The sequence below is a fragment of the Anomaloglossus baeobatrachus genome, chromosome 4, assembly GCF_048569485.1.
Source record: "Anomaloglossus baeobatrachus isolate aAnoBae1 chromosome 4, aAnoBae1.hap1, whole genome shotgun sequence".
Lineage (NCBI taxonomy): Eukaryota > Metazoa > Chordata > Amphibia > Anura > Aromobatidae > Anomaloglossus > Anomaloglossus baeobatrachus.
This window is the reverse complement of record NC_134356.1, coordinates 284,008,010-284,021,735: the sequence shown is the minus strand read 5'-3', so window position 1 is coordinate 284,021,735 and position 13,726 is coordinate 284,008,010. Positions and strand designations below refer to the sequence as shown.

The window sequence follows — 13,726 nt, the reverse complement described above, 5'->3', positions numbered from 1 at the left end:
TCACTCATTGCCCCCTCACCAGAGAATGCTTGCTCACTATGTGAATGCAGACGTATGCCCGTTACCGCTCACTCATTGCCCCCTCACCAGAGAATCCTTGCTCACTATGTGAATGCAGACGTATGCCCGTTACCGCTCACTCATTGCCCCCTCACCAGAGAATCCTTGCTCACTATGTGAATGCAGACGTATGCCTGTTACCGCTCACTCATTGCCCCCTCACCAGAGAATGCTTGCTCACTATGTGAATGCAGACGTATGCCCGTTACCGCTCACTCATTGCCCCCTCACCAGAGAATCCTTGCTCACTATGTGAATGCAGACGTATGCCCGTTACCGCTCACTCATTGCCCCCTCACCAGAGAATCCTTGCTCACTATGTGAATGCAGACGTATGCCTGTTACCGCTCACTCATTGCCCCCTCACCAGAGAATCCTTGCTCACTATGTGAATGCAGACGTATGCCCGTTACCGCTCACTCATTGCCCCCTCACCAGAGAATGCTTGCTCACTATGTGAATGCAGACGTATGCCCGTTACCGCTCACTCATTGCCCCCTCACCAGAGAATGCTTGCTCACTATGTGAATGCAGACGTATGCCCGTTACCGCTCACTCATTGCCCCCTCACCAGAGAATGCTTGCTCACTATGTGAATGCAGACGTATGCCCGTTACCGCTCACTCATTGCCCCCTCACCAGAGAATCCTTGCTCACTATGTGAATGCAGACGTATGCCCGTTACCGCTCACTCATTGCCCCCTCACCAGAGAATGCTTGCTCACTATGTGAATGCAGACGTATGCCCGTTACCGCTCACTCATTGCCCCCTCACCAGAGAATGCTTGCTCACTATGTGAATGCAGACGTATGCCCATTATCGCTCACTCATTGCCCCCTCACCAGAGAATGCTTGCTCACTATGTGAATGCAGACGTATGCCCGTTACCTCTCACTCATTGCCCCCTCACCAGAGAATCCTTGCTCACTATGTGAATGCAGACGTATGCCCGTTACCTCTCACTCATTGCCCCCTCACCAGAGAATGCTTGCTCGCTATGTGAATGCAGACGTATGCCCGTTACTGCTCACTCATTGCCCCCTCACCAGAGAATCCTTGCTCACTATGTGAATGCAGACGTATGCCCGTTACTGCTCACTCATTGCCCCCTCACCAGAGAATGCTTGCTCACTATGTGAATGCAGACGTATGCCCGTTACCGCTCACTCATTGCCCCCTCACCAGAGAATCCTTGCTCACTATGTGAATGCAGACGTATGCCCGTTACCTCTCACTCATTGCCCCCTCACCAGAGAATGCTTGCTCGCTATGTGAATGCAGACGTATGCCCGTTACTGCTCACTCATTGCCCCCTCACCAGAGAATGCTTGCTCACTATGTGAATGCAGACGTATGCCCGTTACCTCTCACTCATTGCCCCCTCACCAGAGAATGCTTGCTCGCTATGTGAATGCAGACGTATGCCCGTTACCGCTCACTCATTGCCCCCTCACCAGAGAATGCTTGCTCACTATGTGAATGCAGACGTATGCCCGTTACTGCTCACTCATTGCCCCCTCACCAGAGAATCCTTGCTCACTATGTGAATGCAGACGTATGCCCGTTACTGCTCACTCATTGCCCCCTCACCAGAGAATGCTTGCTCACTATGTGAATGCAGACGTATGCCCGTTACCGCTCACTCATTGCCCCCTCACCAGAGAATGCTTGCTCACTATGTGAATGCAGACGTATGCCCGTTACCGCTCACTCATTGCCCCCTCACCAGAGAATGCTTGCTCACTATGTGAATGCAGACGTATGCCCGTTATCGCTCACTCATTGCCCCCTCACCAGAGAATGCTTGCTCACTATGTGAATGCAGACGTATGCCCGTTATCGCTCACTCATTGCCCCCTCACCAGAGAATGCTTGCTCACTATGTGAATGCAGACGTATGCCCGTTACCGCTCACTCATTGCCCCCTCACCAGAGAATGCTTGCTCACTATGTGAATGCAGACGTATGCCCGTTACCGCTCACTCATTGCCCCCTCACCAGAGAATGCTTGCTCACTATGTGAATGCAGACGTATGCCCGTTACCGCTCACTCATTGCCCCCTCACCAGAGAATGCTTGCTCACTATGTGAATGCAGACGTATGCCCGTTACCGCTCACTCATTGCCCCCTCACCAGAGAATGCTTGCTCACTATGTGAATGCAGACGTATGCCCGTTATCGCTCACTCATTGCCCCCTCACCAGAGAATGCTTGCTCACTATGTGAATGCAGACGTATGCCCGTTACCGCTCACTCATTGCCCCCTCACCAGAGAATGCTTGCTCGCTATGTGAATGCAGACTTGTTGCTTAAGACCAAACAACCCCTGTAATGGAACAGGCTAGATGAACGGCTCACTCCATACCGCAATGAACAGCACAGCATTTATATCAACCACCTCTTATGCATTATACTTTTTCCAGTCTTTTGATGCAGAGCAAAAGCGTGCTGAAAAACAGATCTTGGAAAATTCTGGTGGGATTTACCAGTATGATAACTATGAGGAGGTGGCAATGGACACAGATAGTGAAACAAATTCTCCAGGTAATGTGTTTTTTTTTTTTTTAGTTTTTTTTTTCCATGAGTAGTTTTGAATGTATTTGGCATTAAAGAGGTTGCCCACTACCTCAGCTCGGTTACCATTTTTGCCATAAGTACTTCCCCTAATGATACCCATATACCTTATCCGCCATTTTCATATTGTTTTATGCTTCTGTGCCCTGGTATCAGCTCTGCAGTCAGTCATCACCTCATCATCCCTTCTGCTGGACTGTATGTCATCAGGGGGCACACCGCCTTTAACTCCACTTGTCCCCCTCTTCACACACAGCCAGGCCGAGCTGGGGCTGCAGAATGTATGGATCCCCGCCCTGTCAGTTTCCAGAGCTTGGAAGTTGAGGAAAATCTGACGTGACCTCACAGCAAGTGCTCATTTATGACAGCTCACATGAAGGGGACATGTAGGGTAGTGGCCATCCCCTTTTATGTGTTTGACAATTCAGTTAAGATTGTGGCATTAGTAGGTTTATATTAGCCACATATTGCCAGGGTTTTTTTATGGTTTTTTTTGCCAGTATTATTGAGTGCTGTCTCTGTGAAAAACTGTGCAGATATAACCATTAAAAATTGCACTGATTTTCTTTAAAAGCACATGTGCACGATTTCCTGACATTCATGGAACAAACTGGGACCAGTAACTGTAGACTTACACTTTTGTTTGTTCTCTTCAGCAATGTATCTTCATATGAATTATAATGAATCACTTTTAGTTAAAGATTTTCCACTTTTACAAAAGTGAACCTTTAGGCTCCTTTCAGATTGCGTTTTTCCCTACGTCCACAGGTCCCGTCGGAGCATCCGTCTGAACCGCCCCTCCCCCACTCTGCAAAGCATGTTCGGGATGCATGCGCCCGACAGGGCCATTCACTGTTATGGAGCGCACTACATTCGGGTGTCCATCTGCAGAAACATATATGTGCAAAAAATGGCACAAAACAGAGCACACGCTAACTCAGTGCGCTCCATAACAGTGACTGGCCCTGTCGGGCGCATGCTTCCGGAACCCGCTTTGCAGAGTGGGGGGAGGGGCGGTTCAGACGGCTGCCCCGACGGGACCTGTGAGCGGAAGGTAAAACGCAATGTGAAAGGAGTCTTAAACTTTGCCAGTTACAGTGCCTTGCGAAGTATTCGGCCCCTTTGAATTTTTCAACCTTTTCCCACATTTCAGGCTTCAAACATAAAGATAAAAAATTTAAAATTTATGGTCAAGAATCAACAAGTGGGACACAATTGTGAAGTTGAATGAAATTCATTGCTTATTTTAAACTTTTATAAAAAATAAGAAACTGAACATTGGGGCGTGCAATATTATTCGGCCCCTTTAAGTTAATACTTTGTAGCGCCACCTTTTGTTGCGATTACAGCTGCAAGTCGCTTGGGGTATGTCTCTATCAGTTTTGCACATCGAGAGACTGAAATTCTTGCCCATTCTTCCTTTCCAAACAGCTCGAGCTGAGTGAGGTTGGATGGAGAGCGTTTGTGAACAGCAGTTTTCAGCTCTTTCCACAGATTCTCGATTGGATTCAGGTCTGGACTTTGACTTGGCCATTCAAACACCTGGATACGTTTATTTGTGAACCATTCCATTGTAGATTTTGCTTTGTTTTGGATCATTGTCTTGTTGAAAGACAATTTCCATCCCAGTCTCAGGTCTTTTGCAAACTCCAACAGGTTTTCTTCAAGAATGGTCTTGTATTTGGCTCCTTCCATCTTCCCATCAATTTTAACCATCTTCCCTGTACCTACTAAAGAAAAGCAGGCCCAAACCATGATGCTGCCACCACCATATTTGACAGTGGGGATGGTGTGTTCAGGGTGATGAGCTGTGTTGCTTTTACGTCAAACATATCGTTTGGCATTGTGCCTGAAAAGTTCGATTTCGGTTTCATCTGAACAGAGCACCTTCTTCACATGTTTGGTGTGTCTCCCAGGTGGCTTGTGGCAAACTTTAAACAACACTTTCTATGGATATCTTTGAGAAATGGCTTTCTTCTTGCCACTCTTCCATAAAGCCCAGATTTGTGCAGTGTATGACTGATTGTCCTATGGACAGACTCTCCCACCTCAGCTGTAGATCTCTGCAGTTCATCCAGAGTGATCATGGGCCTCTTGGCTGCATCTCTGATCAGTCTTCTCCTCGTTTGAGATTACGTTTTTGAGGGACGGCCGGGTCTTGGTAGATTTGCAGTGGTATGATACTCCTTCCATTTCAATATGATCGCTTGCACAGTGCTCCTTGGGATGTTTATAGTTTTGGAAATCTTATTGCAACCAAATCCGGCTTTAAACTTCTCCACAACAGTATCACGGACCTGCCTGTTGTGTTCCTTGGTCTTCATGATGCTCTCTGTGCTTTAAACAGAATACTGAGACTATCACAGAGCAGGTGCATTTATACGGAGACTTGATTACACACAGGTGGCTTATATTTATCATTATCAGTCATTTAGGACAACATTGGATCATTCAGAGATCCTCAATCAACTTCTGGAGTGAGTTTGCTGCACTGAAAGTAAAGGGGCCAAATAATATTACACGCCCCAATTTTCAGTTTTTTAATTTTTACAAAACTTTAAAATAAGCAATAAATATCGTTAAACTTCACAATTGTGTCCCACTAGTTGTTGATTCTTCACCATAACATTAACATCTTTGTTTGAAGCCAGAAATGTGGGATAAGGTTGACAAATTCAAGGGGGGCAAATACTTTCGCAAGGCACTGTATATAAAGTAAGGAAAGCATATAGTGCTCACACTCTCTCCCTGGGTTCAGTGCCAGCTCTCCACTGCTGTGTTATGGGTGTATTGGTGACGTCACATGGACAGTTCATATTACCACTGCAGACAATCACTTAGTTCATAGACTGTCTGCAGCAGTGATGTGAGCTCATCACTGCACTTGTAACACTTGAGATCGGAGCAGCAGCGGAGGGAGGGTGAGTGCTTACGGCTTTGGTTATTTTATATGATAGGAAACCTTTCCGATTCACTTTTCCAAAAGTGGAAACTACTTTTCCTTGCACGTTTATACAATCTAAATCAATTGCATCTTTTCACTTTGGGGCATAGGCATTTATGTAAAATCTGTATGATATTCCTACATTGCGTATTCCATTCTGTGAAATAATGCAATTATTTATTATAGGGGCCTCCCCATCGAGATCCTATCTCCCTGGGAGTACAGTAGGGTGTGTGCCATCAGTATTATGTGTAACGGAGCAGTTCCCTTCAGAAGTTTGGGTAAGTTCCTTCAATATTTGGACAAAGACTGACTGTAGTAACATATGAAAGTGCTCAATAGAGTTCCAATGAAATGTGTATCTTTATCCCAAGGTAAAAATGCATATATATATTTTTTATTTTAGCCTTCCCGTTGTGAGGGCTCAATGTATGACCCAATCATTTCAAAGAGTTCCTCGGAAGTGCCATTACCACTTCCCCCACTGCCCCTTGAGGAGCCTGAGCAGCCCCCTAAACCTCCATTTGCTGATGAAGAGGAGGAAGAGGAAATGCTGCTGCGTGAGGAACTTCTTAAGTCCTTGGCTAACAAAAGGGCCACCAAATCTGAGGTATGACTAATCTGTTAATGTTTTTTGTGCTCATGTGTTAAAGGGAACCTGTCAGGTCCAATATGCACTCCGGACCACGAGCAGTTCTAGGTGCATATTGCTAATTCCTGCCTAACCGTTAGGGTACCGTCACACTTTAGCGACGCTCCAGCGATCCCACCAGTGATCAGACCTGGTCAGAATCGCTGGTGCGTCGCTACATGGTCGCTGGTGAGCTGTCAGGCAGATCTCACATGCGACTAGTGACCAGCCCCCAGCCAGCAGCGACACGTGGAAGCGACGCTGCACTTGGTAACTAAGGTAAATATCGGGTAACCAAGGGCTTGGTTACCCGATATTTACCTTTGTTACCAGCGCACACCGCTTAGCGCTGGCTCCCTGCACTCCTAGCCAGAGTACAAATCGGGTTAATAAGCAAACCGCTGTGCTTATTTACCCGATGTGTAGTCTGGCTACGTGTGCAGGGAGCCGGCACTGACAGCCTGAGAGCGGCGGTGCTAGTAACTAATGTAAATATCGGGGAACCAAGAAAGGGCTTCCCTTGGTTACCCGATATTTACCTTAGTTACAGCTTACCGCAGGCTGTCAGACGCCGGCTCCTGCTGCCTGCACATTCAGGATTGTTGCTCTCTCGCTGTCACACACAGCGATGTGTGCTTCACAGCGGGAGAGCAACGTCCAAAAAATGAACCAGGGCTGTGTGTAACGAGCAGCGATCTCACAGTAGGGGCCAGATCGCTGCTCAGTGTCACACACATCGAGATCGCTAATGAGGTCACTGATGCGTCACAAAAACTGTGACTCGGCAGCGATCTCGGTAGCGATCTCGCTATGTGTGAAGTACCCCTTACTGTATGCACTAGCATAGATAAAAGATCTTTAGAAAAGGTATTTCTAAAGCTCTTTTATCTTATGCTAATGAGCGCAGTGACTAGTCCCAAGGGCGTTATATCCCCCAACTAGCCGCCCTCTTAGCATGTTAGTACTCCCACAGGGGTGTCCTAACAAGCTATTCAATGCAGCATCACCAGCTGTAATGCGCGTACCTGTGTTCACTTCTGAATGTCGGGCACTTCCTGTCATGTGCAGTAGACTTCTCAGAAGTCGAGGCACATACACCCAGTTTCATACTGCTCATAACTGGAACTGCCCTGCAATCAGTAGCGTGAACACAGGTACACGTGGCACCGCCGGTGATGCTGAATTAAATAGCATGTAGTACACCCCTGTGGGCGTGCTAATGTGCTAAGAGGGCAGCTAGTCAAGGGATATAACACCCTTGGGACTAGTCCCGAGCCTCATTGGTATAAGATAAAAGATCTTTATAAATACCTTTTCTAAAGCTCTCTTTATGCTAGTGTATACAGGGACGGTTAGGCATGGATTAGCAATATACACCCAGAACTGCCCGTGGTTGTGCGTGCATATTGCACCTGACAGGTTCCCTTTAAGTTTCAAAATGAGTGGGAGTTAAAAGGTTTTTATTCCTATCACTGCTGCCCCTCTTTCAGAGAGGCTTCCCTTCTCCTATGTACCTTCTCCACCTCTTTCACATCTATGCCATGGCGTGTAGGTGACAGGAGGCAGACCCCACATTTCCTCCTCACCCTAGCTTTGCCTCTCCTGCAGCCACTGAATGGATTAGTTTTAGCTTGGTGTCTACAATAGGGAGACCTCGCTGCTTAGCAGTTACAGCTTTTTATTTTCCTCCCTGTATAACCTCATGTTACCATCCCTTCCTCTAAAAGACCAGGTAACTCCTCACAATTAGGGACACCAAAGGAAAAGCACTGGAGGGGTGACCCTGCTGGATACTGGGGAACCACTACAGAGCAGATATGACCCTATTTAAACTTTTTTTTTTTTTTTTGTTAATGGCAATAAATGTCTTTGCAGGAACAAACCAGTAACAGCCAACCGTCCACCCCACCGAACATCAAAATCATGCCTGTACCAAGGATTACTCTAACATCTGCAAATGTAAATTCTGCTGCACACCGCAAAACCACCACTCAGATAGTAAGAGTCCTGCGACCAATCAGGCGTGTGATAAAGGTAGGTACTCCGCTGGTCGCTAGCTGTGAACACCGGAAGCGACTACAATGGAAAGTGATGTGTTTATGAATGATATGCCATGTCTGAGGAGTAGGAAGTAAAGAACCTCCTAAAAGTGCTCACTTTTATCACTGTACAGTATATTTCTTGGATTTAGTATCACACCAAGGCCAGAATTAGGATTTATTCATCACTGAATAGCCTACAGCCTATGGTCTGCACGGATGGGCATGCGTATGTGCTATTTCTATCACTCTGCCACAATAACATTTGTGTGCAGGGAATTAATTGTTGTCGCACTACTTGGACAACCCCTCCTCAGTCCATCACAATTTCAGACGGTGAATGATAAATGTCTGAATAAGGCCTTAGCCCAAATTGGGCCATCTGTGTTTTACAGCCTGAGCACAGACCGTGATGCACAGAGTAACTGTGGGTCTCCTGTGAGACTCATACATTTCTCTCACTTACTGGTGCCTGGCAATATGTATTTTACACTAGGTCAGTACCCTAAGCTCACAATCCTCAGCATGTGTACAGGTTTGATCAGCAGTGCAGTCTGTGCTCTCTGTTTTGTGGTCCTCTCCTGCAATGCTGAGTGCAGGCAGCTATTGGGAGGCAAACCCAACCGCACACTGAGGGGGAATGACGTCACCAGCAAGGAGGAGGCAACCTTAACCTCTTCATAGCTTGTCCTGCTCCTTTTCTTGTAGTTCATCCTTCTCCTGGCTGTGTGCTTTACATAGCAATATGGCACCGAGGAAGCAGACTGCGAACCACATGTGGCTCGTGGCTATCTACAAGTTAAGGATGACAACAATAGTGGATAGTTAATTATTGGAGTGTAATGTGGATGTATACCGTAGAGGTTAAATACGATAGGTAATCTATTGAGTGTAATGTGTGTCTGTGTGTACCATAGAGCAGGGGTGGGCAGTTCATTTTCCCGAGGAGCCACATGAGACCATGATTGGTGTGGAGGGCTGAACGAATAGGCTAAAATTAATTCTGCCCAATATAAATATTAGCTTCAATTAACAGAAATGTATTTTCTTCATCGTTCCTATGGGAGACCCAGACCATGGGTGTTTAGCTTCTACCTCTGGAGGACACACAAAGTACTACACTTAAAAGTGTAGCTCCTCCCCCTGAGCCTATACACCCCCTGGTGAGCAGACCCAGCCAGTTTATCGCTTTGTGTTCAGGAGGCATACATCCACACATGCATTCTCATATGATTTTTTCTTTGTCGCTCTATTGGGAGACCCAGACAATTGGGTGTATAGGCTATGCCTCCGGAGGCCGCACAAAGTATTACACTTAAAAGTGTTAAGCCCCTCCCCTTCTGCCTATACACCCCCCGTGCTCCCACGGGCTCCTCAGTTTTTTGCTTTGTGCGAAGGAGGCAGACATGCACGCACAGCTCCACAGATTGGTCAGCAGCAGCTGCTGACTATGTCGGTTGGAAGAAAAGTGGGCCCATATAGGGCCCCCAGCATGCTCCCTTCTCACCCCACTCTTGTCGGCGGTGTTGTTAAGGTTGAGGTATCCATTGCGGGTACGGAGGCTGGAGCCCACATGCTGCTTTCCTTCCCCATCCCCCTCAGGGCTCTGGGTGAAGTGGGATCCTATCGGTCTCCAGGCACTGAGACCGTGCTTCATCCACAACTCCTGTGGAGACTGCTGGATAGGAGCCGGGTACCGTTCAGGGACATGGCCCTGCTACTTGAAGGTACTCTGTATCCCTGTGGGGACCGCGCACGGCAACACCTCAGCTTTGCTGGGTGTGCTAGTGCACCGGGGACCGCGGCGCTGACCGGGTTAAACTGTGCCATTACACACTCAGCGTCGCTGAGTGTGTTTATATGTAGGGGCTACCGCGCTTACCGCCGCTGCCATGGGAAACTGCGGCGTGGCTGGGACTTGTAGTTCGCCGGGGACTTCGGCGCCGGCCGCGCTTTTACGGCGGCCACGCTTATACTCGAGTCCCCGGCTTTCTTGCGGCCTAGTTTCCTCTTCTCCCGCCCCCAGCCCTGACAGGCAGGGGAAGGGCGGGACGCTGCACGGAACGAGCAGCACTGAGGGCTGGAGTATGATTTGCATACTCCACCCCCCTCACTGTGCACAGTGTGAGCACCAGTTCCCGCACTTTCTCGGCCACGCCCACGGCTCCCTCCTCTCGTCAGGACGCCGCAGCCATTCCTGTCAGCTCCTCCGACGCTGCAGAGAGGGACAAACCCTGGGAGACCCAGACACGGTCTCTGGTGGCCTCACAACCGCTTTAGGCGGATGGTAAGCAGCACCTGTGGTGCTAGCCCCATGGTGCTGTAGTGTATTGATACATTATTTGTTTATAGTATATACTTTACACTGTATGAGCACAGTTCATTCTGGCTATATACCCTATTGTGTTACTCAGGGAAAACAATAGCATGGCGCCCACAAAAGGCAGGGGTGCCAAAACACAGACTTATTATGCTGCCTGCGCCGCTTGTACGACCCAGCTGCCGGCAGGTTCCATTGACCCTCATTGTGTGCAATGTTCGACCCCTGTGACACTTCTTCAGCCAGAGCCTCTGCTAAGAGGGGCCCAGGGGGAGCCACCTGTTGACACTGTCCAGGTGACGGGGACGGAGTTTGCAAAACTCTCTGAGACTATGGCTAAGATACTAGAAGCCTTGCAGTCCAGGCCGGTATCTCAGCAAAGGGACTCTGTTGAATCATTGTTCCCTGGCCCCCCTCAGTTGGACCAACAATGTCCTCCCGGGGTATCTCATACATCCCAGGCTGAGGGTTCTGACTTAGACCCCAGCCCCAGACCGACTAAGCGGGCTCGCTTAGAATTTCCCTCGACATCATATTGTTCAGGGTCTCAGCGGGGGGAATCTCTGGTTGATGATGCGGAGACAGCTGATCAGGATTCTGATCCTGAGGGCGCTCTCAATCTTAATACTCCAGACGGGGACGCCATAGTGAACGATCTTATTGCGTCCATCAATCAAATGCTGGATATTTCTCCCTCAGCTCCTCCGGCGGAGGAGTCAGCTTCTCAGCAGGAGAAATTCCGTTTCAGGTTCCCCAAGCGTACACCGAGTATGTTTCTGGACCACTCTGATTTCAGAGAGGCAGTCCAGAATCACCATGCTTGTCCAGATAAGCGTTTTTCTAAGCGCCTTAAGGATACACGTTATCCTTTTCCTCCTGACGTGGTTAAAGGTTGGACTCAGTGTCCCAAAGTGGATCCTCCAATCTCCAGACTGGCGGCGAGATCCATACTTGCAGTGGAAGATGGGGCCTCGCTCAAAGATGCCACTGACAGGCAGATGGAGCTCTGGTTGAAAACCATCTATGAAGCTATCGGAGCTTCTTTTGCCCCAGCATTTGCAGCCGTATGGGCGCTACAAGCTATCTCAGCAGGTCAAGCGCAAATTGAAGCAGCCACATGCACGGCCGCGCCACAAGTGGCATCCATTACCACCCAGACCTCGGCAATTGCGTCTTACGCTATTAATGCTGTCCTGGACTCTGCGAGCCGTACGGCGGTTGCGGCCGCCAATTCGGTGGTACTCCGCAGGGCCTTGTGGCTACGGGAATGGAAGGCAGATTCTGCTTCCAAAAAGCGCTTAACCAGTTTGCCAATTTCTGGCGACAGGCTGTTTGGCGAGCGTCTGGATGAAATCATCAAACAATCCAAGGGAAAGGATACATCCTTACCCCAGCCCAAACAGAACATACCCCAACAGAGGAGAGGGCAGTCGAGGTTTCGGTCCTTTCGGGGCGCGGGCAGGTCCCAATTCTCCTCGTCCAAAAGGTCTCAGAAAGAACAAAGGGACTCTGATGCATGGCGGTCTAAGTCACGTCCTAAAAAGACCACCGGAGGCGCCGCTAACAAAGCGGCTTCCTCATGACTTTCGACCTCCTCTAGTAGCATCCTCGGTCGGTGGCAGGCTCTCCCGCTTTTGCGACACCTGGCTGCCACAAATAAAAGACCGCTGGGTGAGAGACATTCTGTCCCACGGTTACAAGATAGAGTTCACCTCTCGTCCCCCGACTCGATTCTTCAGGTCATCCCCGCCTCCCGAGCGAGCCGAGGCTCTTCTGCAGGCGCTGCGCACTCTGAAGACAGAAGGAGTGGTGATCCCTGTTCCTCTTCAGCAACAGAGCCACGTTTTTTACTCCAACTTGTTTGTGGTCCCAAAGAAGGACGGGTCTTTCCGCCCGGTCCTGGACCTGAAACTGCTCAACAAACACGTAAAAACCAGACGGTTCAGGATGGAATCCCTCCGCTCCGTCATCGCCTCAATGTCCCAAGGAGATTTCCTTGCATCGATCGATATCAAAGATGCTTATCTCCACGTACCGATTGCTCCAGAGCACCAGCGCTTCTTGCGCTTCGCCATAGGAAACGAACACCTGCAATTCGTGGCACTGCCGTTCGGCCTGGCAACAGCCCCACGGGTTTTTACCAAGGTTATGGCTACTGTAGTAGCGCTCCTACACTCGCAGGGTCACTCGGTGATCCCGTACTTGGACGATCTGCTGATCAAGGCACCCTCTCAAGAGGCATGCCAACGCAGCCTCGACGCTACCCTGGAGACTCTCCAGGGTTTCGGGTGGATCATCAATTTTCCAAAGTCAAATCTGATACCGGCCCAATCGCTGACATATCTTGGCATGGAGTTTCATACCCTCTCAGCGATAGTGAAGCTTCCGCTGATCAAGCAGCAGTCACTACAGAAAGGGGTACAATCTCTCCTTCAAGGCCAGTCACACCCCTTGAGGCGCCTCATGCTCTTCCTGGGGAAGATGGTGGCAGCAATGGAGGCAGTCCCTTTCGCGCAGTTTCACCTGCGTCCCCTTCAATGGGACATCCTACGCAAATGGGACAGGAAGCCGACGTCCCTCGACAGGACCGTCTCCCTCTCTCAGGCGACCAAAGCTTCCCTTCGGTGGTGGCTTCTTCCCACTTCATTATCGAAGGGGAAATCCTTCCTACCCCCATCCTGGGAAGTAGTCACGACGGACGCAAGTCTGTCAGGGTGGGGAGCGGTTTTTCTCCACCACAGGGCTCAGGGTACGTGGACCCAGCAAGAGTCCTCGCTTCAGATCAATGTTCTGGAAATACGGGCAGTGTATCTTGCTCTGAAAGCGTTCCAGCAGTGGCTGGAGGGCAAGCAGATCCGAATTCAGTCGGACAATTCCACAGCGGTGGCATACATCAACCACCAAGGCGGCACACGCAGCCGGCAAGCCTTCCAGGAAGTCCGGCGGATTTTGATGTGGGTGGAAGCCACGGCCTCCACCATCTCTGCAGTTCACATCCCAGGCGAGGAAAACTGGGAAGCAGATTATCTCAGTCGCCAGGGCATGGACGCAGGGGAATGGTCCCTTCACCCGGACGTGTTTCAGGAGATCTGTTGCCGCTGGGGGGTGCCGGACGTCGACCTCATGGCGTCCCGGCACAACAACAAGGTACCAATG

At 49.4% G+C, this 13,726-nt stretch overlaps 1 protein-coding gene across 1 annotated transcript in view; it reads left to right on the top strand.

The window, feature by feature from the left end:
• Positions 1 to 13,726, top strand: part of ZFC3H1 (zinc finger C3H1-type containing) — a 222,243-nt gene that overhangs the window by 24,711 nt on the left and 183,806 nt on the right. Inside the window, 4 exon segments of the mRNA XM_075344892.1 lie at positions 2,486 to 2,606; positions 5,767 to 5,861; positions 5,987 to 6,190; positions 8,087 to 8,245. Coding sequence (XP_075201007.1) covers positions 2,486 to 2,606; positions 5,767 to 5,861; positions 5,987 to 6,190; positions 8,087 to 8,245 — 579 coding nt within the window.